General features: G+C 33.3%; 1 protein-coding gene across 1 annotated transcript in view; it reads left to right on the top strand.

Annotated features, from left to right (window-relative positions):
- The window catches only part of Tfec (transcription factor EC), a 186993-nt gene that overhangs the window by 46919 nt on the left and 112911 nt on the right, over positions 1-27163 (top strand). Inside the window, exons 2-3 of the mRNA XM_046422522.2 lie at positions 788-840; positions 1787-2028. Of these exons, the coding sequence (XP_046278478.1) occupies positions 1840-2028 (189 nt within the window). The 5' untranslated portion in view covers positions 788-840; positions 1787-1839. The remainder of the gene's footprint in view (positions 1-787; positions 841-1786; positions 2029-27163) is intronic.

Genomic DNA, 27163 nt, shown 5'->3' with positions numbered 1-27163 from the left:
ACATTTCCATTTGTTTACATAGGTTTGCTGGTCCCTTATTACCTACACAGCTATGTTGAGTTTCAATTTCATTTTGTGATTGTTTTATATATTCTAGTTTAAGGCATAAGTAAAAAATGAGTGGCTCTTCATTTCCATGCACATATCTTGCATACATTGCTCCTGGGCTGCAGTTTGTCATGGAAGCCCTGGTCTTTTCATAAGAACAAGCTTCCCTTTCTAGCTCTTCAGCTACCTCCAGTACAAAGATGGAAATTCCAAGTGGGGCACAAATTATCAAGTCTATCAGTTAACTAACCAACTAATCAATAATTATTGAATTCCTATTGTTTACCAGGGGCTGTACAAGATGGGAGTTCTAGCAACATAAGAAACAACATATAAGAAATGTCCTTGAGGATCTTGCATGCAACTCAGGGGGGATAAAAGCATAACTAGATAATTGGAAGAGTGTATGCTAATTGCTTTGAAAATAGTTGATCAAATGTGGCTAGCATGGAGGAGAAATGCCTTTTCTAGCCTTGACATATTTATTAGTACCATACTTTGATAACTGCTTACATTCTCTCAATACTATTCTCTTATTATTTCAGATAGTGTTTACCTACTTTTGAAGGCACAAGCTCCTTTTATACACCTTACCGTACTTAGGAACAAACCTGCCACATTGAGTGCCCAATATATATTTTAGCCTCATGACAATGCACAACATATGAATCAAATAAGAACACTATTATTTGTGTTGAGCAACAATAACCTCTTTTTTTTCCCCTTTTGGTCTTTGCAGAGTCCTAACAATGATGTAGTTCTCTAGAGAAAAGCCAGAAAAGAAAAGACAAGGTTGGTATGACATCTTATAAATGCTTAAATGGGAGTTTATCTAAGAGAGGTTATTTAAATACAGAATCCACAGCATTAATTTTAAGTTCCCTGGGGTGTGTTTATTTTATCCAGCCACTTCACCTCATTACAGGGTCTTACGTGGTATGAGATTTTATAGACTAGAAGGAAAAAAAAATGTTTTTTTCCAGATGCATTGAACAAGAACCTGGTTGGCTGCTCCGGAGACATCCAGTTTCTCCAGCAGCTTCCTCTTCTTTCGCTGCCAGTTAAGAGGCTACTTTCAGGACAGCTCTGCTCTTCGGTCTGTGATAGCTGGAGTCAGAAACCGAGGGGGAAACGCACTGTCTATTGTGGTCTGTTTTCCTGTGTGACAGTCATTCCTATTTTGTGTTTGTTTCTCCTTTAATGAGGATACAACTTTCATCCAGGGAGATGTACGGGTCACTTGTTAGTGTACTCGCAAACACCAAGCACTCCAGCAGCTGGAAATGGTGACTTGTAGTTAAATTATTTTTGCGCAGCGACTGGTTTTCCTTTGGACATATTTTAATATACTTGCACACTGAGAGCAAGAGTGGGTGAACAGAAAGCAGACGGTTTTATTAACCCAGCAGTCACCTTTGAGGTTTGTACATGTCCACTTTTTTTCTTGCCTTTGTACATAATCCCAAGAGACTGGTACCTGGCTTTGCTCAGAATAACAAAGTCAGGCACAAATCTCCAAACACAATTGTTAGCTGAATGCCAACTGTTTCTTCTCATCTTTTTTTTTTTTTTTTTAACTTGAGCATTAAGAATTGTGTCTTTATGGGTGAACCATAACCATTAAAGAAAGAGTTTGTTTTTCTCTTTCAGATGCTTCCCCTATCATTTACTAGACTTATTTTATAACATGTACCTTTGGGTGATAAAAGAATATAATTTTCTTCATGTTTTTTTGCAGAGCTCCTTTATATATTTTTTTCCACATTTGCTAACAGTGAGAAGAAGAAAAATATGTTACAGGCTTTAACCGGACTCCAGTTTCAGCTGAAATCACTAATAGGAGAAAACGAGAGGAGACTTCAACTTGGCCATGAGTCCAGGACACACTTCCACATGCAGTTTTCATGTAAACCCGTGTTTCATAGGCTTTTCCCAGCAAGACCAGAAATTTTGTCAAGTCAATTACCATCCTTTTCTAAGGTACCTATTTACATATACAGTTATAATTTCTCAGCAAATATAGTGGATAAATATCTCTGAAAATCCATACATTTTGATTGTACTTTAAAGTTAAAGAAAATAGAATAAAACTCAGGGTTTTCTTTCAATACCCAGTAAGTGACTACAGCTCACAGTATGTGGCTCATTTAGCAGCAAGGAAATATTAGAGCAATAAAACATCCAAAGTGTGTAATTTTCTCTTTTCTAGCATCATCATTATCTTCTGCATCATCATCATGATAATAATATTACTGGCTGTTTTGGAGCTTTATATACTTTACAAAAAAGCTTCACATCATCTCATTTGGCTATCCAAATCAGTCAGTGAGGTATGCAATATGAGTGGGAAGATTATTAATAGTGATTAACTTTTTATAAGCCCTCTAAGACTTATAAAACACAAATAGATGGTGTGTAGAAAGAACATGTTCTTTAAGTTAAAATTCTCTATTGCTGACTCAGTAATTTTGGGCCTTCTAAAGCATTGCTTTGTTTTATTATTTAATGTGAAAGATAGTAATTATGCCAAAAATTGCTTATGAGGTTTGATTGAAGGTTACTTTTTGTTGAGGGTCTATCACAGTGTGTATAGGTGGCAAACATATTTTAAATGGAATTTCTGTACTAAGGTAGGGCAAAGTAGATAACTTCTTAGGCAAATACTGTGAGGATATGATTCTATGCTTAGCGACCAGATAGGACACTCAGTAAATAATGGAAACATGATTAGAACCCATGTCCTCTGTTTCTAAGTAGATTTGTACAATTCAGTTTTATTTAAATACTATATTTTGAGCATCTGTTTTTGACCAAGTTTTTTATTGTATTTCTAGAATATAAATATGAAGAAATACCTTGCTATGAAGGCTTTAAAATGTAGAGGGAGAAATAAATAATTACAACAAAAGAAAGTCTATGTATCATAGGTATAGTGCCCAGTATTATACTCGGGTTTCTGTGTCAAAGAAATCTTTCACTGTGGGTGCATTTGATTGGATCTAAAAGTATTATTGCATCCATTCTCTGGAAATAGCCAGATCAATCATATTTGCTTTGGCTTGAAAATTTCATCTATTCTTAAGAATAAGTCTATTTCATTAACCTGTAATGGATTTTCAATTGCAAATGCTTATTTATTGTAAATTAAGCATTAGAAAAATCACTGTTTATAAGGGTAACTGACAATGCTTTGTTTATTATTATTTCTGACTTTATTACATTTTTCGTTTTAGTCATCGCAATTTTCTCAAAATGTATTGTAAATAGACAAGCTTTTAATAGAAAAATTACATAAGATTCTAAGCTCTATAATCTTTGTGAATTTAGGCTCTCATCATCATTATCCTTACATCTGCATTAGTAAAACAATACATTTTTTAGCACTTAATAAGCAAGTGCTATGGAACTGGCATCATGCTAAGCATTTTATTACCATTATTCTAATTCTTCACGTACCTACTATGATAGCTGTAAGTCCCATTTTATAGATAATGAACTGAGGTTCAGAGATTTTGAGAAATTATCTCAAAATTGCATAACTAGCAAAAATGTTCTATGACTACAACAATGCTGGCAGTTGTTATTTGCCTACCTTGTTTGGTTTTACCTCTTTCTCAATTAGCTTTATTAGTGAGATTGCTAATGATTTTCAACAAGAGTAGCCCAAATTGAAGGAGATTAAATGACAGATATAATATGTTGGCTTCCATTACCAGAAAGGAGAGCTGATATCGGGGTAACTGGAACCATCACTTCAAGTATCTTTAAGAATGTCTCTCTTTTCTCATCTGTGTATTGTCTTCATTCTATGTATGGCCAGCTCTTCCTTGCAACAATCAGTGTAGGCTTCAGTTCTTTTAGGCTCACATTCTCACAACTTGCCACCAAAGAAAATGGGGACGTAGGTTAACTCAGCTCCATTGTGAACAATTGTGGGAAATAATTACTGGTATCATAACTCAACCCTTGGTCTGGCCATTATGACCAAGACAGTGAGAGTGGTTGTTATAGTTTGGATCTGGAATGACTCATATGTTGAAGGGTTGTGAAGTAGTGCCCAGCTTGTGGCACTTTTATGAGGTGGCAGAAACTTCAGGAGGTCGGGCCTAGTTGAAGAAAATAAGTCACAGGGGCATACCTATGCAGGGTTTATCTTGCTCCTGCCCCCCTCTCTATTTCATCTCTCTCTCTCTCTCTCTCTCTCTCTCTCTCTCTCTCTCTCTGGTATACCATATGCTACCCATCATGATGTTTTGTCTTGCCAAAGGTCCAAAGTGACAAGCCAGGTGACTATGAACTGAAACCTCTGAAACCTTTAGACAAAATAAACTATTCCTCATTTAAGTTGTTTATCTCTGTTATTTTGTTACAGTGAAAAATTAGATTAACACATCTATGCTCATTTTTTTTTTTGGTCAGGTGTTAACTTTTATGGGTGAAGAAAGAGATGGAGGGAAAGTTTATTATCCTAATTGGAGAGGGTGGTATTCATTTTTTTAGCTATTAACATAGATCATTATGATACCTATTCTCATTGCCTTAGTTAATTCCTCACTATTGAATAACTTAGGTAATTCCATCTCTTAAATCACATCTGCAGGATAGAGAGGTTTAGGGTATTTTTGTCCATTAAGATCAGCTTTATCAAGTTTTAAATATTTGAAGTTGATTTAACCCAGATATGTTCTCTAGATCTGAAACTTTTCTTTTTAGGGTATAAGGTAGAAAACTGTATTTCTTGTAGGGAACAGGATGCTTACTCTCTAAAATTAAAACAAATTAAAATTAGCCCTGATGAAGAGGTTTTAGACTCTGTAAGTATGATATGTGGACAGACACACTGGGTGCATTTGGTCAATTCTGCTTTTGGATAGCATGTGCCAGCACCTATGAGCCCGATTAAAACTATGTGATGTGGGGAATTAAATTTCTGGGTTTAAAAAGCTGAGGACCAGATCTTTCTCTGTAGTGACTTTATGAAGGTATGTCCCACTTTGAAGCTCTGTTTGAAGTCATCAGTAGCTCATACTTTTTACTTTTTAAATGTTGAGGCACACCACTACTGTAAACTTAGAGGCTTGTGCTATGATTTAGTGCACTAAATTTCATGAGGCTTCCATGATAATACACTGGAATGTATTCCAATAAATATTTCTTAATGTATTTTAAATAATTAATTGAGCTCTCTTGGAGTATATACAATGGAAGTATTCTTCAATCAATTGAACAATGTTTCTAAACATAACATGTGCCAATCTATTGTTGAATGTGAACACAGACACTGTATGGGAAGCTCTATCTTCTTGGAGTGTCTAATTTAATTTTGTTGATTACATGTAGAAAGGTAAAAAAAAAATATGAGAAAAGTGGTGCCCTTTCTTTTGTATAACAATTTCAAACTTTTCTTGAATTCCTACTACCATGCCAGCACTTATATCTTCTTACTGGGGGAAGGAGTGTGGTAAGAAATGGAAAAGAGAAGATCTAATTAGAGAGAGGATAATGGGATAAAAATTTAGCTTTCCAGTGCCAGGAGTCTCAAAGCTTTTCTAGTTCAAGTGGCTGTTTTAAGTCTTAATCTGTTTCTTTTTGGCAGACACTCAGACTCTTATGGATATGAGGCAAAGTTCACATGCCCTTATGTCCTCTGATATGGATGGCTTTCTCCAAGAATTTTCTTTCTCTGCCTGGCCACTGCTATCTGGGATTTCCTCCCAGGATCTGTTTCTGAGTCTCTGACTAATGGGACCTATAGCCTGTTTCCCTGGCAGTGTCACTGTCAGTGGCCAATATCAATGGACCTGGGGCTTCAATCATGGAGCCCAGGCTGGACTCTTGTTGCCTACTGGGTACCTGCAGGAATACTTGAATACTTGTATGGCACAATTCTGATATGCTGAGGTCCCTCAACATTATCAGAGTTCTCAATGGGAAAAGCAACAAAAACTTCTTTTGTTTATATTTCTTCTCTCTGTTGTATTTTCTGTTCATTTGCAGTTTCTCCACTGCATGCACACCATCTAATGATTCTGTCCTCTGGTCTCCCTTTGTTCTCTTTCTGAAATTTTTTTTGTGATTTTTAAAATAATACATACTCATTTTTTTCCTTGGTGTGCTAGGAACTTTCTAAAATTTTCTTTTTCTGGCATTGGCATTCATTTTAGTTTTCTTTGGGATCCTAGGGCAACAGGGTTACAGGGAATAGAGTTGGGATACAAAAAAGAAAAAATGTGAAGTGGCATATATCAAAGTATATTAATCTTGACAAAGAGGTAAAACTTATATAAAATAAGGGAACACAATAAAGGAAAATTGCAATCATAGATTCAGTTGCTAAATTTTCCATCTTAGACCTCATTTGCTAAGTTGTATTTTGGGTGTTCTAAATGTGTTAAATACCCTGTAGAATTTGGTCATCTCCTCCAGTTATAAATCTCATTTAAATTTATGCTGGACATCCTTTTGAAGTTACCTTTCAAAGAACTCTTAAAACCTTTATTTTTTAAAATAAAGCTTAGAGTTTTAAAAAAGAGAAATTATGTCAAGTTGGTCTGTATATTATGCCTTAAATACTTGAACAGTTTCTCTGCCTTTAGTGTTGATGAAAAGGATAGAAATTACGGAAAGTATAAAACTGGAAAACAAAGTGACAACTAAGTATTGTCTGTAAAATTTTGGGGGAGGTTATGTTTCTTCCAAAAGTTCCCTTTTGTGTAAGTATGAGTAATGCATACTTCAGACCTGAGCAAATGTAGCTACTGCTATCTTATAAGTAATGGAGGAGCTGAAATGGTAGCTATGCTTATGCTCAGTTCATCCAGCTAATGATGAGCACCATAATCAAGAGGCCTACAGAAGTCACCTAATCCCCATTGTGTTATCTGAATAACATGTATTATGCACCTGAGATTCACAGCATCTAATACCTAGTGAAATAGATTTATAGCCAAGAGCTTACTAATGGAGGAAAATGGCCCACTGAAGCTGAGGGGGATGAGTGGGAGTCACTTGTTCTTATGGAGTCCTCAAGCACAAGATAGTCTGGCACGGTGATTCTTACTCATCAATAGTTACATCTTAAGGTCTCTCTTGATTTTAGGTAATGATGCAGAGAGAATTACACAACCTTTGGGGTAATACATTGCACCATCCAAAGAAGTTAGAATATCAGCGTTCTCCCTCTTCTTTGCTATTATTGGACTATAATTTTAGCCTAATTTCCTTTTACTTATCTGGAAACATAGAAAATTGGTTGCCTTTAACTTCATAATCTTCCTCCATAAATGTAAAGATTCATGTCCATTTTCAACTTTTCATTGAATGTCTCATTTTTTGAAACTTACTAATTTATCATGACTAGTAGTCTCCTCTTTAAACTTCTCATATTTACTTGAAAATGCATCACTGATTGAACAAAAATTATTTCTTTATAATTTTAACATAATACATACTCAATTGTTTCACTAATTTTCAGTGCAACACTATTCTTGTTTAAAAGAATTTAATGGCTTAAATGTAAATGCAATTAGTTTTTTCATATACACTTTATGTCTATTTTTTTCTACTTCACAATATGTATATATTTATTATATTTTGAATGATATGTTTTGAAAATCCCAACAGTTCTTTTATTGACAAAAAATGCAAGAAATATCTAGATGCTAATTATTTCTAGTAGCTTCCAAAAGTTGAATCATGATGTTGATAGTGTTAACTCACACTAAGAGTGAAATTTCAAACAGGTAATTGAGAAAAGCAGGAAGAGTATACATTTTGACTCCAAATTTTATCTTTAACATTAATATATCACTGTATTAAGAAATTCAGTGCAATGTTTAAAGAGATTTCACATCTTGGTTATTTGTTAATTATTTCTGCTCACTAGATTAAAGAGTTAGCAAATCTTCCTATTGTCCTTTCAACTTTCTAGAGTTCAGGAATCCAGTAACTGTTTTTCCATAAATTCTTCAAGACCTGTCCATTCTGACTATTCTGTTATGGTGTAAGCAGTAGCTCTGGAAGAAATACTTTTCACTTTATGAAGGTCTTATTAGAAGGGAGACAAACTTTTCATTTCCTGTGTTTTGGTTGGCTATAAGTTGTAGCAGTCACTCCCCTGTTAGACAATAGGAGACATATTCTTATTGCATAGCTCTGCCTTCTCAGGACACAGGTGCCTTTTCTTGAATCCCTTCACCTGTTCTACCTCTTACTCCTTCCTCGATGTGCTCTACCATGTTCCATGTTCTCATGATCTGGAACCACAATCCAGTTTATTTTCTACACAGTTCTTCAACATATCTGAAAATATCTAATTAATTGTGCTAGGGTTTGTTTTGTTTTCTGTTCACTGGCTAACTGTTTGGTTTATTCACTGAAAATGGAAATTGCATGGAAGCAGGAAATTTTCTTATTAATGCAGCTCTGGGGAATACAACATAACATGTGCTTATTAAATTTTTGGTTAATAAATCATTTTTCTTTATATTCTTTCCTTGAGATTGTTTGCTTTTCTGACTTTTCACATTATCCCAAGTAATTAACTACCACTATGGCTTAAATGTAAATGCTAACAACCTACAAATGTTTGCCTCTGGTTTAGAGCCTTTTTCAGAGCTACTCGTCCAAGTATCCAACTACTTCTGACTAAATGCAAACTCAATATGGCCTGGACTAGATTAATAATCTAGTGTCTCCTAATGACTTCCCCAAATAAAACAAAGACCCTGCTCTTTCTTCAGTGTATTGTATGTCTTAACTGAAATACTTACCAATGTGTTTGCTCAAGCTTTACAATTGGGATGACCTTTCCATCTTCTTTCTCTTTTGTTTCTGTTATTGCAGAGTCCACATTTCTCTGTTGCTTGTTGCCACTACCCCAGGCAAGGTAATCATCATTTCTTGTCTGTATTACCCTGGTGCTCTACGTCAATGTTTTTTGCTTCTAGTCTTGATCCCATCCAATCTGTTCCATCACATGTCCCCAGAAATCAATCACCATGTAAATGTGACTGTGATATCCTTCTCCCCAAAGTGCACACATCAACAGAAGTTTTCCAGTGGCTTCTCCTTCCCATTAAGATGAGGTCAAACTCCATAAGCTGACTGGAGCAGGGTGGTGAATCTTTACTTCTCCTACTACTCTTGGTTAGAATATTGGGAAGAGTGAATAGATTGCATGGTCCATCCTTAGGCAATTTCCTCCACATTTTACTTTCTCAGCAGGATGATAGCTGGAAGTCATAGAAAAAAAATGTGAGATTGAATTCTCCAATTGTTTTTCCACATTAATTAGTAAAGATGGGTTACTAAAGTATTGAAATCAGAGAAACATGCGGTATGATTAATATGATAAAAACTAAAGAACACCTCTAGTGTTTAATATTAAAAGACCATACAGAGGGAGACTAGCAAGCCAAACTCAGAGTTTTCCTTAATAATCAGTTTGGATCTGCTCCAGAATATGAACAAATGTTCAGCTGAATCACAGTTTTCAGACATTACTGAATGGCAAAATTATTTGTGTCTAGAAAACTTCCAAAGCAGTTATTACTTGTGTCCCATTATGGACACAGACATATATCAATAATATCCTAAGGTTTTTTCCAATTATGAGATATGGCTTAATGCCTTTTAATAATTTACAGTATATTCATTATTGCCTCTCCCCACTACTCTCAAGCTCTTTCTGCAATCAATGTTATTTTAAAAGTGAAAATTCATATTCTGATTCTTATGAACAGAAACACCTTGCCTCTTTCTCCAACTTATTACTTAAATAGCTGACCGTTTTGCCATGGGACAAATAGTTTAAATATTTCTTAAAACTTTAATCCATAATTGTATCAAGTGTGCAAGCCATGTATATGTTAAACATTTAAAATTGTTACTTTCCAATTCTACCTTTATCTTCTTTTCTTCCATTACAGTGGGAGCACATTGCAATTGCCTTCTCTTTCTTCACTGTTATTAACTTTTCCCCTTTTATCAGAAAAAGGATCTTGCCTTCTTTGATTCTCTTATTGATATTTTAAAAGGACATTTTTTCTCTCTTGCTGTCTCTCTCAGGCAAGTCCCATCTCAATTGTCCTTTGTCATTCATTGTCAGTCTTTGTGTCCATCCTCTTATCCCAGCCTAGTTTTTTTTTCCCCCTTTTTCTTTTTCTTGAGGGGTGGTGTGTGGAAGTGGAGGGCATTGGTGTTGGGAGTCTTATATCAGTTTCAGGCCTCAAGTAAAATGCATCATTTTCAAATGGAAATTGCAGGGTATACCAAAAGAGCATTAAATCGGAGCCCCGTGCAACTCATACTCATTTAACAAAATTTTGAAATAGAACTTCTAAATAACTAATAACTGGAAAAATCCTGTTTGGGGGCTTTACTCAAGGAAAGACATCTGCTTCAGTGTTCCCATCTGGCTTTTGCACATGCATTTCAGGCTCAGTATGCTCTGGCTCCTTTTTTTTCTGTGCCCATCTGCTTGTATGGTGTGTTCTCACCCTAACATATTTTCAGACCCTTGCCATAGGGCAGAAGTGCCAAGCAATTATTTGTTGAGATAGATAGCCCACATAATACTGTAAGTGACATCTGTTCCATAGGAAATCCCTCCCTTGTGGCAGCAGTGTCATACTGGCAGCTCATAGGAATATCGGAATTGACATACAGGGACAATTGCATGTTTCATCTTACCCTGAATTCTCACTCTGAAAGCATCCGATACCAGATGCTTTAGAGGGCCGTGTAACCCCCTGACTCTTTCCCTTGTTTGTTCCACACCTATAGTAATTGGCAGTACCACACTATGGGGAAAATTCTATCCTGACCCCAGCTGGTAGCCAAATTATGCCCTAAAGCATTAAGATTGACATACTTTAAATTTTATTGTAGTTAAGATGGTGAAAAATGAAATGTTTTTCATATTAGTGTGTTTACTGGATTGCTTGACCTAAATCATGGCTCAAATAATAATTCCACACATTACTCTAAATAACTTATTATTTGGCAAGATTACAATGACAAATGAATATTTTATTTTTTTAATAGAACTGATCACCATGTTTTGCAATTAGCTTTTTAAAAAAGTTTTTATAAGTTATTTCAAGTAAATGGTAAGAAAAAATAGTTCAGTCTATAATGGTCTATGGCTTAAAGCTTTTCATTAAAGTATATTTAGTAAAACATATTAATTGGTTATAAATAAACTTTGAATTTATTGATTTCTAGCCACTGGATGTTAAGAAAACAGGCAGAATTTGAATCTATAATCATTATTATTAAATTAAACATGCAATATGCCAGGATTGTTCCTATATAAATTCACACTTAATTCAGTTTCCCATGCTATCTACATTGACACTGTTAATCTCCTCAATGATTCTTAGGATACCATAAGAACTTCAGATTAAAAAATGTTAGAATGGTTTAATTATGAAAAGCTTTTAAATTAAGGGTCTAAGTGAAAATACTCAACTACACAATTGGATCAATTCATTTAAGTTTATATTAAAGTAAAATTTAAAATCATACTGCTAATGAGCTGTATTAGTAACATGTTGTCACACTACCAACTACAATGAAAATCAGTGACCTCGAATAATCTTTTACCTCTTTATGATTCTCTGGGTTTGTAATATGGGATGGGTTTATTTCTGTGGTTCTTTTGCTGTCCATTCTGTATATTGTTGGGTGACTATCCTGGAGATTGATAGTTTAAATCAGTCTCATTTGAAAGTCTCATTTTTGGTGTTGGCTGTTGGCTGGGTTACGGGTCTGTGAAAGAATAGCTTGATTTCACCGGTAGCAGGGATCTAAAAGCAGGAAGGGAAGGGATAAGCATTAATATGGACATCATTTTAAATCTGTGCTTACATCATGTCCCATTGGCCAAACATGGCTAACCTTAGAGTCAATGTGGAAGAAGACTATAAGGAGGTTACAATTTATCAACTCTTTAGGTACTGTAACTGTAATCTACCATGTGTTGCTATCTAGGATTACATGTTGACAGAGTCTTTCTTTTCTGTTTACTTAGCACAGTCTGGCCAGTACTAGAATATAATGGTGAATTCTTTAAATTTATAAGAGAAGAGAATTGTGTGAAAAACATAAAGATCAATGAAATTACTGGGCTTGGTGGTACACGCCTGTAATCCTAGCAGTTTAGGAGGCTGAGGCAGGAGGATCAAAAGTTCAAAGCTAGCCTCATCACTAGTGCGGTGATAAGCAACTCAATGAGATCTGGTCTTTAAATAGAACACAAAATAGGGCTGGGAATGTGACTCAGTGGTCAAGAACCCCTGAGTTCAATCCCTGGTAGCAAACCAAACCAAACCAAACCCAACAAAAAAAATCAATGAAACTAAGTCCATACTTTATTGATCTCTCTCTGTATAATTTGGTCACAAATCTTTTGGAGGGTACATGGTTTTTAAATATTTTATCTCAGGGCATATTTTTGTCTTTTTGACAGGACCATTCACAGAACAAATATTTTAAAATTTGATAAAGTTCAGTTTACCAATTATTTCTTTTATAAATTATGCTTTTGGTGTTGTGTCTAGAATTCTTGATATCTTGCTACATTTAGTTGACTAATATATTACTTGGGACTTCTGCACCTAAAGCTATGAAAAAATGTGGTTTCTTGTCTCTCCACTTCCTTTTTTCCTTCTTTTGTATTTATTATCATCTAGTTTTGGCATCAGGATGATACTGACCCACAAAAAGAGTCAGGAAATATTATTTCCTCTTCTATATTTTGGAAGAGATTGTGTAGAGTCCTGCTAATTTTTAATGTTTGGTGAATTTCTCTATTGATCCCACCTGAGCCAAGAGATTTCTTTTTTATTAAGTTTTTAAAAATAAAAATTTAATTACTTTAATAGTATTAAGATGTTGAAATCCTATATTTAAATTGTAGAATTAAAAAATTTTTCCTTTCTATTCTATCATTTCTTGCTTCATATATTCTGATGACTTGTAGTTGGGTGCATATACATGTTTTCTTGGTGGATTCCCTTTTTTGCCTATAATGTAAACTCCTTCTTTATTTCCAATAAGTTTCATTGCTCAGAAGTCTACTTTATGTGGTATTAATATAGCCACTTCTGCTTTTTTTAAAAAAAAATTAATGATTGCATGATGTATCTTTTTTTCTGCCCATCCAACCTGCCTACATCATTCTATTTGAAGTAAGTTCCTTAGCAGTTTGATCATGGTTTTATACAACTGGATAACTTCTGGTTTTAGTCAATATATTTAGAATACTTATGATTAATACAACATTTGATATATTATTTGTTGTCTGCTCCCTTTTTCTTCATTTTCTGTTTCTTTGTTATTCTTGTTTACCTTTTCTTTATATGAATTATTAATTAGTTTTTAGAGTTTCATTTTGACTTATTTACATTATTTCTGAGTGTACATCATTGTATAGCTGTAGGTGGTTGCTCTAGGTATAGAATATACACATATCTACTGTCATAGGCCATGTACTGGTATTTATATTTTATCTCTTTGATAAAAATATCAGAAAATTGACTTCCATCCAGATTTCTCTACCATGTCTACTTTCAAAGTACAATTCTCTTCATTTTCCTTTATACTTTGAACACATGTCAGAAAGCATCAGAGGTTTTTGCATGAACTATCAAACACTATTTTAAAAAATCTATAAGAAAAGAACTCTCAAAACTCAATGATTGGAAAACAAACAATCAAACTAAAAAAAATGAGTGAAAGATCTGAGCAGATTCCCTCCCCAAGAAGATATACAAACAAAAAACAGCATATGCCATGTGTCATAAGGAAATTGTAAATTAAAAGAACAATGAGATATCACTGCACAGCTGTGAAAATGGCTCAAATCCAAAGCATGGAAAATACAAAATGCTGGTGAGAATGTAGAGCAGCAGGAACTCTCATTTATTGCTGATGAGAATGTAAAATGGTACCAGTTAGAAGCACAGTCTGGTGGTAAAGAGCCAAATATTGTCTTACCATGTGATTCAGCAATTACATTTCTTGGAATTTAGGCAAATAAAAACATATTTCCACCTGTACAAAGTGTTTATATCACCTTCAGTTATAAAGCAACCAAGATAATAGGTAAATCGGTAAACAAACGGTACTATACCCATATAATGTAATATTATTCAGCAATATAAAGAAATCAAACCATATAAAAATATGGAGAAAACCTAAAATGCATATTGCTAAATGAAAGATGCCAATCTGGAAAGGTCGCATACTTTATGAGTTATATGACATTCTGTAAAGTCAAAACAATAGAGACCTAGTAAAATGATTCTCTTGTCATAGAGACTCCAAGGTAGGTACAGAGGGAGGGAAGAATTGGTGGATCCAAGAAGAACTTTAGAGCTGCAAAAATTCTTTATGACAATGTCAGCAGGATGCATGACATGATGCATTTTCAAGATTCTGAAAATCTATGAAGTACAAAGAGTGAAATTCAATGTAAAATGTAAACTTCAGTTAGTTAATAATAATGTTTCAATATTGATTCATCAACTATTACAAGTGAACCCTACTAATGTAAGATATTAATAATAAGGAAACTGTAGAAGACGGTGAGTGGGGATATATATGAGAACTTGTATGAGAATTTCTACTATTTGTGTAATTTTTCTGTAAACCTAAAACTACTTTAAAAAATGCCTATATTAAAAGAAAACCTCAAAAGGAGAATAGTCTATCTTATTTATCCATTTTAGCAATTCAGTTTTTCTCTCTTCTTTTTTTGAGTTTCCAAGCCACTGCCTGCTCTTTCTCCTTCTTCTTATCATTTTCTTTCTGTGTGAAAAACTTCTTTTAACTGTTGTTTAATGAACAAACTCATTTTCCTTTATCTGAAAATGCTTCTTATTTCTCTTCCATATTGGAAATATATTTTTACCAACTATGGGAATTAGAGGGTTTTTGTTTTGTTTTGTTTCTTTCTGAGTCTCCATGGTTTATCATGGTAAGTGAAATGAGCCATCCCCCAAAAGCCAAAGGTCAAATGTTTCCGCTGCTATATAGAAACTAATTCACAATAAAGGGAATAGTGAAAAGAATAGATATTCTGTAGATTAGGCCAAGGGGAGTGAAGGGAAGATGGTGGGAAAGGAAAAGGAAAGATAGTGGAATGAATCTGAAATAATTTTCCTATGTATATATACAAAAACACCAGTGAATCTTACTAACATGTACATCCATAAAAATGAGTAGACTAACATATATTCCATGCTTATACAATTACATCAAAATGCATCCTACTGCCATGTATAACTAAAAAGAATCAATAAAAAAGAGAAAAAGAAAAAAAAATAACTGGCATTTGAATCAGTGTTTTGTGTTTTTTTTAAGACAATCAATCATTTCTCTAGTGTTTTTCAAGTTTTCTTCCCCAACAGTTTTTATTCATCTGTGTTTTAAAAAATTGATTATGATGTTTCCTTATTTTGGGTTTCCCAAGATTCTTGAACCTATAGCTTTATACCTTTCACCAAATTTGAGGAAATTTCAGTCATTATTTATTTGATTTTTATTTCAGCTCCATCCATATTCCTTCCTTCTGAAACTCCGCTAGCACAAATGTTAGATGTTCTGTTAGTAGACAGGCTTGTGAAATTCTGTTGATTTTTTAAATCTAAATTTTTTGGTTGTTCAAAATGGAAAAAGTCCATTGATCTGTGCTTAAGTTTTCTGATTCTGATCTCTGCTGTCTCTAATTTACTATTGAGTTCATCCAGTATAGTTTTTAAGTTTTAGCTATTGTATTTTTCAGTTCCATAATTTCTATTTGCTTCATGTTTGCATCTATTTTCTTTTTTTCATTAGTTTTAAGATAATTTCATATTGCAAACTAAAACATTTTTATGATACTGCTTTAAATTTTTATTAAGTCATCTCCATTTGGTATTTATTGACTGTCTTTTCTCAATTTGTGATTTTCCTGACTCAACGTATGATGACTGATTTTTAGTTGTGTCTTTAACATTTTGGATTTTGAACTAGGAAACATTGGATCTTACTTAAATCTTCTATTTAAGGCAATTGCCATATTTAGGTTTAGCATGATAGCAATAGCAAAATAAAAACGAAGCAAAATTAAGAAACTTAATAAAGAAACAATGTAAAACGTGATTACTTATAGGTGTGTGTATCAGGTAGGGGGGCTGAATGAGTCCATAAGAGAATACACACTTTACTCAAGGAGTTGCAAGTAATAAAGGGAAGTGCAAGATACTGAATTTGAGCTCAAGGTGGGAATAAGGAGGTAAGTAAATTAGTATTTGGATTAGACTTTTTAAAAAAGGAAACACATCAATGCATGGATTTGGCAGTTAGTTGCAGAAGCAATAGAGAAAGACAAGGGAGATGGTTGAAGGGTTGAACCTTGACATCTACTCACATTTATGAGTATAAGACAATAAGGAGGAAAGGAAAAAAGGAGTAGTTGAGAGTGGTAGATGAGAAAGAAAATAATGGAAGTTAAAACAAGAAATATTCAGGCAAAAGGAGTTAATCCAAATGCATGGAAAAAAGTAAAAGGAACTGTGGAATTTCTAGAGGCCTTTGGACTGAGGTGGTTATAATTGACCTTTGGAAGTTTCATAGTTTCAAAAAAATATTTAGGGACAGAGCCAGCTTAAAAATAATATTCAGGGTATAAAAGTCTTCTTTGATAGTGAAAGAAAAAAAAGGGAAACTAAGGAAATTTTGGGGGCACATCATCATTAAATCTTAGAGATAGGACAATATAAAAGTGGCACATGTCCTGTGTGCTAGATGTGATTAAGTATGCATCTAAAGCTTTTTGGTTGGGCATATGTGGGTGGTGTGTGCTATAACATTATCTTTTAGCCATGCATATATTTACCCTCAAGCACATACACTTTGTTGTGTTTGTGCATTGGTGCAGTTGTATTAGTGGAAATGTTTTTCATTTGCAATAAAACAGAAAACTTCACAGGAAAAAATAGGTTTTAAGGTGAGTAAGGCAACAAAGTTTTGAAAATTCAGTGGTTTTATAGCCAAATATTAGACTGCATTTTGAAAAGGTCAAACTCTGAAAGGGATATTAAGTAACCAACTCTGTATTATAAATTCTGTAAATCTTGGATACCATTTTAATGATGCCTTTTCAAGTGGGTATTACACCTGTTAATTAAAGTTGAAAAAATAACCAACATCCTCATTATTAATATCTATAAGTAGTAATTCATCTGCTGGGTATCCCAGGCATATATATTTAAAGCACAATGAGCTACATAAAATCAGTGATCTTAAGTTTAATTAGCATCTGATAAGAGTCAGCAATTTAACTTCAATTTATAGCATAAAGGTTAGGTGTGGTAAGCTCATTCCACAATGCTGGTGCTATTATAATAATGAATGCTAAATTGACCACTGAATAAAAAATAATAGTGGAGGAAATTCATCCACAAGTTGGCTAATCCGTAAGGCCACTACATCCCAATGAAAATGTACTCTTATTTAAAATATTTAAATACATTTGTCATTACATGCTACTGCTTATGGGAAGCCAAAACTTGAAGTCTAGTCTAGACCTAGGCATAATGAGAAAAAGTAATCACATTAACAGCAGTTGGTCTTATGCATCTGACTTCAAACCAATTCTGACATTTATAAAACTGTTCAGGTTTCCAGATGCTGGGGGCAAATTCTCTGTAGTGTTTATGATCTCACACTTGGGAATTAAGATTATTTATGTCCTTTTCTACCTCTTTAATGTACTTAAAACTACCTTGTATGTTATTTTCTTGGTATCCAAACTCTCAGTGGTTTCTATGCCTGTCATGTATATTTTCAAATTTTTCTTATGGTTTTTGTTTTTGTAAATTCAACTCACTTTTTCAATAAATTCTGTTACATTTGTATAGCCTGGGGAGAAAATGGACAATAAAGCAAAACAACAATAAAGCCCTATGTGCAAAAGTTTTTTAAAACCACTTTAGGAAGGCAATATAAGTGAATGTGACCAAATTTCTGTTAGTTGATTTTTTTTTCATGGGTTGGGTTAGGTCTATACAAATTTCTAGGTCTTTTATTTCTTCCAAGGAATGTCTGTCTTTAGTTTTCTTTTTATTTATTGATTTATTTATTTTGGTACTGGGGATTGAACCTAGGGGTTCTCTACCATTAAGCTATATCCTTGTTCCTTTTAAAATTATTTTTATTTTCTTTCTATGAGGCTGGGTCTTCCTAAGTTGCTGAGGGTCTTACAAATTGCTGAGGCTGGTCATGAACTTGTGATCTTCTTGCCTGAGACTGTGGTGTTGCTGAGATTACAGCCATATACTACTTAGTCTAGCTGACTACATTTTCTTAATATGTACATAAATATTTTTTCCCTTATCAGAGTTTTGGAAATCAATGATATTGTACTTGGAAAGAAGATGGAAATTTTTCTTTATAAAGAAAAAATTATTTTAGGCATACAGATTAAAAAAATGTGGAATGTAAAGTTGCAAAGAGAACATGGATTTGTTCTGAGTGCAGTGAAAAAGTGATAAAATTAAACAAAGAGAGGAAAACAAAAGCAAACCCACTTGAAAAGTGATTATCAGGGGAAGGTCATTTATAAAGTTGCAGATCATGTAAATTTAATCTTCAGAATTTAAAGCCCATAATTCTGCATTTTTAATTTTTCTTCCTAATATGTGTTCTTGCCAATTTTATTGCTTTATGATCACTCTTTCTTATATGTGTATCTTTGAAATGTATGCTTTTGTTTTAAAAAATAAGAATAAAGACTTTTCCATTAATCATAGCAGGACAGTTTTATTTTCCATTTTTTTCTGCATATATATGCATGTACACACACACACACAAACACACACACACAGATACACACACTATGTGCCACCCTGCACAGTTCAGGTGTTGTCCTACTGTGGTTTTATGAATGTCACTTCTTGCTGCTTGTTAGAAATTCTTCCCTTGAGGAAAAGGCCCAAGTCCACTGCTTTCTTTGAAATTGAAAGGACTCAGTCTGTTGATGAGTTAACTCAATAAGTACTTAGTAAATGTTAATTGGTTGAATAAATGAACCAAGGAAGGGATGCAAATTCTTTCACCTTTGTTAAGAATCCTTTATCTCTTCTTCCTTAGGACTGGTTTAAATGGTAGTATATGCATTTATTATTTGGGCCCTGAGTTAATTTAAATTGCATTTTGTTGTAGAGTCTATGGAAAATGGCCAGTTTTCCAGCAATGATCATACTGTATCTCTTCTGCAGTATGTGTTTTGGACATAGGATTAGTGATCTGATCAGATGAGTGGCCAATCACTTGGTGTCTATTAGGATGATCCACCTTTTCTACATTTTAAAAACTATGTGATTAAAGGGACAGGTAATGACCTTTACAGAAATGTGCCCTATTCACTTGATGGATTGTCCAACTCATACAAATTATTAAATTTATTAATGTGGTAAGCATCTTCTTTAGCCAAGGCCCTGATTTTAAGACAATTTGAATACTACTACTAGAGGGCATTTTGAATTAAATTTTAATTTATAGTCATAAATCACTCTTTCTTTTTAAACCCTGGATGATAAAAATTCTCCATAATGGGAAAAAAAAACTTTAGTTGAAAAGTAAAATGCTAAAATATCTGATTATACTTATTTATCCTTAGTAACATATTTATTTTAGAATTAATGGGATGCATGAAAATATTTGCCAAGATTTTGTCTATTTAAGTCTGCCATTCCAAAGCAGTGTTTTAATCCTATTAAAGCTAATTGAACGGATAGTCTGCTGGCTTTGTCAGTTAGATGAAGTTCAAGTTGTTAACTAATATTAAAAGAATCAAAATATAAGAACAATGTAACACCTAACTCCTGCCATTTATTCTTTGCACTTGAACCTTGGGACACTATGAAGAGAGTTGAGTTCACAGGGCAATGCATTGGAGATATTGGGAGATCTGATCTCTGAAAAGGCGATTAGTAGGTTAATAAAAAGGACCCCATGTTCGTAAGTTTAAACTATGTCTTTATAGCAGATATAGTAGCCCTACTGGAGACAAAGTTCTAATAGTCATTTCCGTATAACACCACTTTCCTAAACCAAACAGTTTCATTGTAAAAATTTGCTCAGGAATAAATTTGGCATCAAGCTTCTAGCCTGGAAACTATTTTGTCTTAGAAGTTCAGTTTGATCAGTTTAACTTAATGGTTAAAGGTGATGAAAAATATACGTGACCTGTGACACCACCCCTTTTGTTAGTGTATTTATCAAATTGTTTTTGATATAACATTTGCAATTGGACATCTTCTCTGTACATCTAAAAGAACTCATGCTTACAGAGAATAGTTAGGAACAATGTGTATTTTCAGTCTTGGGTGATTTTTTAGATTGGGTTAAGAGATTTGAGTTTTTGCTCATTTTTATTTATTTTTAAAATAAATATTCATGTGAAGGTGTTTCTCTATTGTTGAGTACAACTAACTCAATTTGACATCCATCAGAAGCCAAATATCTTTATTCATACAGGATCCTGAGTCTATTATTATTCTCCTAAGGACGGGTTTACTTAATAATGTATGTCAATTTTCTAATGTCAGAGACATTACAAATATTTATGAATTTCTTGTGGTAAGACTCTTCTATTTTAGTGATAACCTAACTGGGGGAAAAGGAAATTGGAGGTAAGTATGATAATAAACTTTTAAATAAATGTAGGCAATTATTTCACTATTTATCCAATATTTGCTTTTATTAAGGATCTTCTGTTATGTATTGAAATCTCTGAATATCTAATCTATGATATTTCTGAAAGGTAACCACTCTTGATGCTTGCTATCAAAAGAAAAAGTCTGTTTTTTCCCTTAGTGTATATGGAATTGGAAGAAAAATTATCTCTTGTGTATTGTCTTTTATGTATAGTTCAGATCTCTAGAATGCTATCTCCAATCTTTTATCATCATGAAATTCTATTGGTGAAACATTATTGAGCATCTGCAAATTATGTACATTTTATTACACTATAAAATGTATCTTCATAAGATTGTGCTAGTATTTTTTTAGACAAAAATAGTTTGACATTTTATCTTTAGAAAATAAATAACAGTAAAATTTCTATCATTTTCTACTTTCACTCCAGTGATGAGTATTCATTCTGGAAATTGGCACCCTAGATATCAGTTGTTAGTCTATGTGATGGTTTGTAGCATATGGGAGAAGACATGATGATCCATTGGAGTTAGGAATCTATCCCCAGAATATTGAATTTATGTGATCCAAATCTTGGCACCCTGGGCTTTTGGACAAAAGAGAAGTTCCAAGGACACTGGCTAAAATTAGAGAGAGAGGAACATAACTTCTTTGTTTTAAAATCGGCATCACCATATATTTCTACTTGTGTTCATCCTTCTTTCCTACAGTTACTGGTTGACATCTATCTGACTTCAAGGTCCAGCTTCAATATTTTCAATAGCTTCAATATTGCAATATATTCAATATCTTCAAAGAGATATTTTCCTTAGTTTATGGAACTTCAGTGGAAATTAACATCTATTCTCCTAAATCATCCTTTAAATTTCTATTTTAAGAGTGGCCATAAGCTGCCTTATATCAGAATTTTTCTTGTGTATTTGCATTTCTCAGTTCACTTGCTTATGTGTTTCTAGTTCATCAATGCTAATGGCTATGCTTTGTACTCAGTGGTCATTCAGCACATACAATATTGGCCAAACTCTTACTCAGGTTACTATAAAACATTCTCAGTGGTGTCTTGCTCAACAATCAATCTACTCCCATTATCTCTCATAATATGGCACATTATATTCCTGAAGTAGACCTCCAATTATATTATTCTTCCCCTACAAACTTTCATTGACTACCCTTTTGGTTTAAGTCTGCACTCTTAATCCTTGGATTCAATGCGTTATCTGATTACTTTCTACTTTTTCAAGGTTAGTTGTTTACTACTATTTATGGACTATATTTTCAAGTCAAGATATAATTTTAACAATTCATCTAGTATGTTCCATACTTCTTTTTGATAAATACTGTAGAGTAATAACAGGTTCAGTGAATAGAAATTGCTTTCAGTTGCTATTGATTTAAATAAGTACACACCAAAGTAATGGTGAAATATTATAGTAAATTTATAGTTGAATGAGTATATATATATATATATATATATATATAGAGAGAGAGAGAGAGAGAGAGAGATGGATAATAGAAGAAAGCAAGCAACTTATTTATGTTTGCCTAGTCATTAAGTTTAAGAACTAAAACTCAGACCCTCAGACCCAAGGTTGACTGTGTTGAAAGTCCTTGTACTAATCTAATAAAAGTAAATTTCCCTCTCTATTTGTCTAATTTTCTTCCTCCCTCCTTACCCACATTTCTGTGAGAGTGTGTGTACATATGTGTGTATGCATACATGTATATTATGCATGTCTTAGTGATATTAGACACATAAATCTGTCAGTTGTCTGCAGCCATTAAGATGAAAAATGACAAATACAAATGACAAACTTGATTTCTATTCAAAAAATCTATACTGAAAGTCCAAAATTGAATACATGTAGTTTGATATTAACTTTTATGAAATAGAAATCATGTTTATTTGATCATAAATAAATCACCAAAATTTGATGAAACTTTTCTATTTACTAGTTACTTTTCAAGAAATACACACACAAAAAAACTCAATTATCATTTACAATATTTATTGAGAGGTAAATACTGCTCTTTCTCATTTTATATGTAAACATTATGAGGAACACAGATGATCACCATCTAGTCTCCTTCTTTAGTTTTCTAATGATTCCACAAATATTTAACTGAATTGTACCATGTGTTCATACAGTTTTTCAAATGCATTTGTGATTAAGATACAGAGTTCTCTAGCAATATGGAGGGTGGAGACAGGGTAGTTTTCTAATCCATTCTTTTAGGAGATTATAGAACGATTTCCAATGAAGGTATCTGTAGGTTGAGATCTGATGAGTGGAAAACAGAGTAGAATAACAGAGGCAAGAGAAAGCACTCCAGGCACAGGGGGCAGTGGGTGCAAGGATTCTGAGGTGAGAGGTCATGAAGAGCTGGATAACAAAGAACATGGAGAGTAGTGAAGGAATAAATTACAAATTTATCTCAGAGATAAGACCCAAAGGAAATTATGATAGGAAGCATTTTTAAAAGAATTATTATATAGAAAGAATAATATCATTCCACATTATTCCAGAAGGAAGAATGACTAACAAAAAAGGAACACATGGGAGTTAGAATGTGGTTCTTTGCAGTTTTACATTAAAAATAAGCCTTTCAGCTATTAGATTGATCCAATCACAGAATGATGTGAGATCCCGGTTACTGGAGGCATTTAATTACAGGCTGAATATTTTTCTTTTTCTTTCTTTCTTTTTTTTTTTGTGAATACTAGAAGCCTATTTTTCTCTTTCTCCCATTGGAAGGAATTTAAATTATTCTTCAGGTTTTCTTCCACTTCACCTACTCTTGAAACCCTTACTGGATTGGCAAGGATAATGTGAAGAAAAGATGAACAATAGAATGTAGTACTTTAATTTGCTGAGTACAGAATTTGTAGAAAAGGGTTGATAAAATTTAAAATTAAATTTTGAGCAGTCTTGTAGCTCATGGATCAAGAGCCTATATGCTTTGGAGAAATAGTAAAATAATATAAAACCATTGTCTTTTATTAAAAACATTTTCAGTTTAGATATGGGAGTACAAGAGACGTATCACTGGCAATTCTAAATGTTTCTCAGTAGAGCATTTTTATTTTTTATTGTTATGTATTAACTATACAGAATGGTGTGGCTCATTGTGGCATAGTGATACATGCCTATAACATAGTTAGATCAAATTCATTCCCCATTAGGTCCTCTCTATGACCCTCTTCCCCTCCCCTTTTTACATTCATGACATCCTCCCTCCTTTTTATGTATTTCCAGTTTCAATATATGACAGAAAAACTAAGCATTCTATTTTGATAACACACATATTTTGGAGAACCTAAACATAAATCTAATCATTTTTTATTTCTCAATTTTTATCTGAAACAGTTTCTTAAAAGTGAAAATTTTTGTTTGATACATGAAATGCTTCTAGTAAACTTATAAAACCTTTTCTTTTTTAACATAGTTTGTACTGAATAAATGTATTTTAAGCACAGTTTCATTGGGATATAATCCTAGGCCCAAGGGCATGATTTGTTAGCATATAGGCTTAATGTGAAGTTTTAAATGTTGGTTGAGAGAGATATCTTTCCTCCACTGATCTTTAACTGATTGCAGCTCATGTACTAAATGGTTTTGCTATAAATTTCTAGTAATGGTCCAAATAATTAAAGATTAATCTAGAATGTTACTGATTGTCACCAATGGAACAGAGCTCAATTATGAGTGCTGCTGGTAGAAGGATGTTTCTTTCTTTTTTTTTACAACATTTTATGAATTTTGAATCATCTCGCCTATAGACCTAGGAAGGCATATGTTGAAAGAATAATCTTGTCAGGTAGTGAAAGCAATAAAGCAGAAATCACATAATTACATAACTTCCATTCTGTTTCAGTGCAAGAAGTTTACAAGTACTTTACAAATAGAGGTTGCGGTCAGAACTTGGTGGAATATTCCACTGCCGTTTTGGTCAGGCACAAACTTACCACTCTTCTAGAATCCCTGGAGGTAATATCCAACTCTCCTCAAGTATTCATGTTGTCCCTTTGCATTTGTTAACAGTTCATTTGGAGGAATATGATGTCTTATAGCATTACAACTTGGAAAATACTGGGGAGGGTGCTTGTAAAGAAACATTCAAGATCTAAAAACATGAGGGCAAGAACCCTTGAATGGTCATTTAAAGTTGACCTTTCTCAAATTCCCTGGCCCCAAATATGGCAACATTATTTTAGGGGTGTGCTCATTATGTAACTAACCAGAAGTAGGGAGAGATGAATATTTAGCTTGACAAACTGGGCATGGGAAAGGAAGGGGACTGAAAAGAATTCTGGGGACTGAATGTCAGTCCAGAGTACCCCTCACTTCAAATATGAAAATTTGGGTTAAAAAAGGAAAATTATTAGAATAAAAATACTTTAAAACACTATCATTTATCTTTGATTAGGGAAAGTAGCATAATATCTTAATAAATCATGTGTGAAAGAAGTTAAATTTAAAAGAGAATAATTGACATTCTAAAAATGAGGAATTCACAAACTCTGAAAAATGTATTTTGCAGTGGTTATGTAACAGTCGATTAATTCATGGGACTATTTTTTGCACCCTGATGTTAATGTTAGAGCATCTTATGAAAGAGGATAAAAGGATATATTTAATAACTTGGAATCACAGATGGTTATTTTATCATAGAGACATAGCTTTATCAAAAGGTCAATTTGAAAAGTTCTGTCACTGATAACACTGTGAATGAACTAACCAAATACATTTTACACATAGTTCCAGTTAAAGGTGAGATCTGTGTAATTTTGAATGAATGATTGGTCTGGTTCTCGGTGGAGCTAATAATTTCATCTTAGCTTCATTTTGGACTTATTTTATCCGTGTGACATTTAATGAAATCTATAAACAAACTCAAAAATTCTTATTCATCAATTTTATACTTTGGGCTTTTAAACATATCTTTAACCATTTAAGTGTTGGCCTGTTCTTTTGACACAGTTGCTTAGTGGATTATGGAATTCCATCATCTGTTTAAGGGAAATTAACAAATGCAGTCCCTTTGGTCAAACTAGTTCTACAAATTAGACTTTCAAATAAAGTTTTATGGGTACATGAAAAGAAACTCTCGATAACCTAGAAAATACTGTAAGATTTATGGGACTTCTGTTTAAAAACTGATCCCTTGCTTCACTTCTCTTTAAATTCTCTGATATATTCTCAGCAATACAAAAATCATTCACATCATATGCATTGTTCCTTAAATGACATATAATACAGTTTCATAGTTTATAACCTTCTGCATGATCTTGTTTCTATCTATCTTCCTACTCTCTTCCCAAGCTGTTCTTTTCTTTTTCACTCTATTGAAATTGGCCTTAATTCAATTCCCCAAGCCCAGCACACTTCTAATAAGAAGTCTTTGCATATGCTCTTCCCTTTGTCCTACTTTTTATATGGCTGGCTCTTTTTTATTCTTCAAGTTGATGGTCTTATTTTCTCTTTGTCAAATTATCCTGTTTTCAGCATTTATATTAATGTGTGTATATTTGTTAATATTCCAAAAATGTCATTAGCCTAAGTTTGACTGACTCACTCATTACAGCAGCCTTTACATTTCTGATGTGTAGTAGTTGCTCAATAATTACTAATTAGTACAATAATTAAAAACAGTCTGGTAATTAATTCTTGCATAGCCCTGAAACGAGTGCCTTTAAACAATTACTAGGAACTAAATTGAAACTGAAATACATGGAAAGCAATGAAGTTTTGAAGATTTTGAAAAATATAAAGAAATATACTGGTATGATTCATCTTAAGGAGTGTTATAAGGCATGATTATTTATTTATGGAATTTTATTCCAGAACTTTAATAATGATCAAATAATTGGAAATTTTTTGAGAAGCTATGTAGATGTATATGTTGATTCTTTTAAATATCTTTGATGATATTGGGGTTGTTCATACATTATGAAAACCTGACCAATATTCCATATGAAAATTGAATTTTCTCAGTTTAGATCTCAAACTGACAAATGTGGAGAAAGTAAATTTTTATTATAATGGTCTGTTTCTTGGGAGACTAGAATGAACAACTTAATATTGCTAAATATTCAGGAATTATTTAAGCTCTTTTATTTGTTATTAATAAGGTGATGTTTGTTACATAATTAGTGTAGAAAAATTATACCATTAGTAGTTTAGAAAAGATCATATCATGAAATAAGTTCTAATAGAATCTTAAAGTTGCCTTGGTTTATTCTCTAGGCAACATAGTGTAAATATTTTAGGCAAAGCTTGAAAAGATGCTGGAAGCCCCAGCAAAAATGCCAAGAATTGGGCTAATTGGTATAATACAAGGTGGCTGGGCACAGTTGGGGAAAGTGTCAGAGTAGGGAGAATCCCTACCAAGAAAGACGGTTTGTGCA

The sequence above is a fragment of the Marmota monax genome, unplaced genomic scaffold (assembly GCF_021218885.2).
Source record: "Marmota monax isolate L192 unplaced genomic scaffold, Marmota_monax_Labrador192_F-V1.1 WCK01_AAM20220418_F8-fsc00027, whole genome shotgun sequence".
NCBI lineage: Eukaryota > Metazoa > Chordata > Mammalia > Rodentia > Sciuridae > Marmota > Marmota monax.
This window is presented reverse-complemented; position numbering and strand designations above follow the sequence as displayed.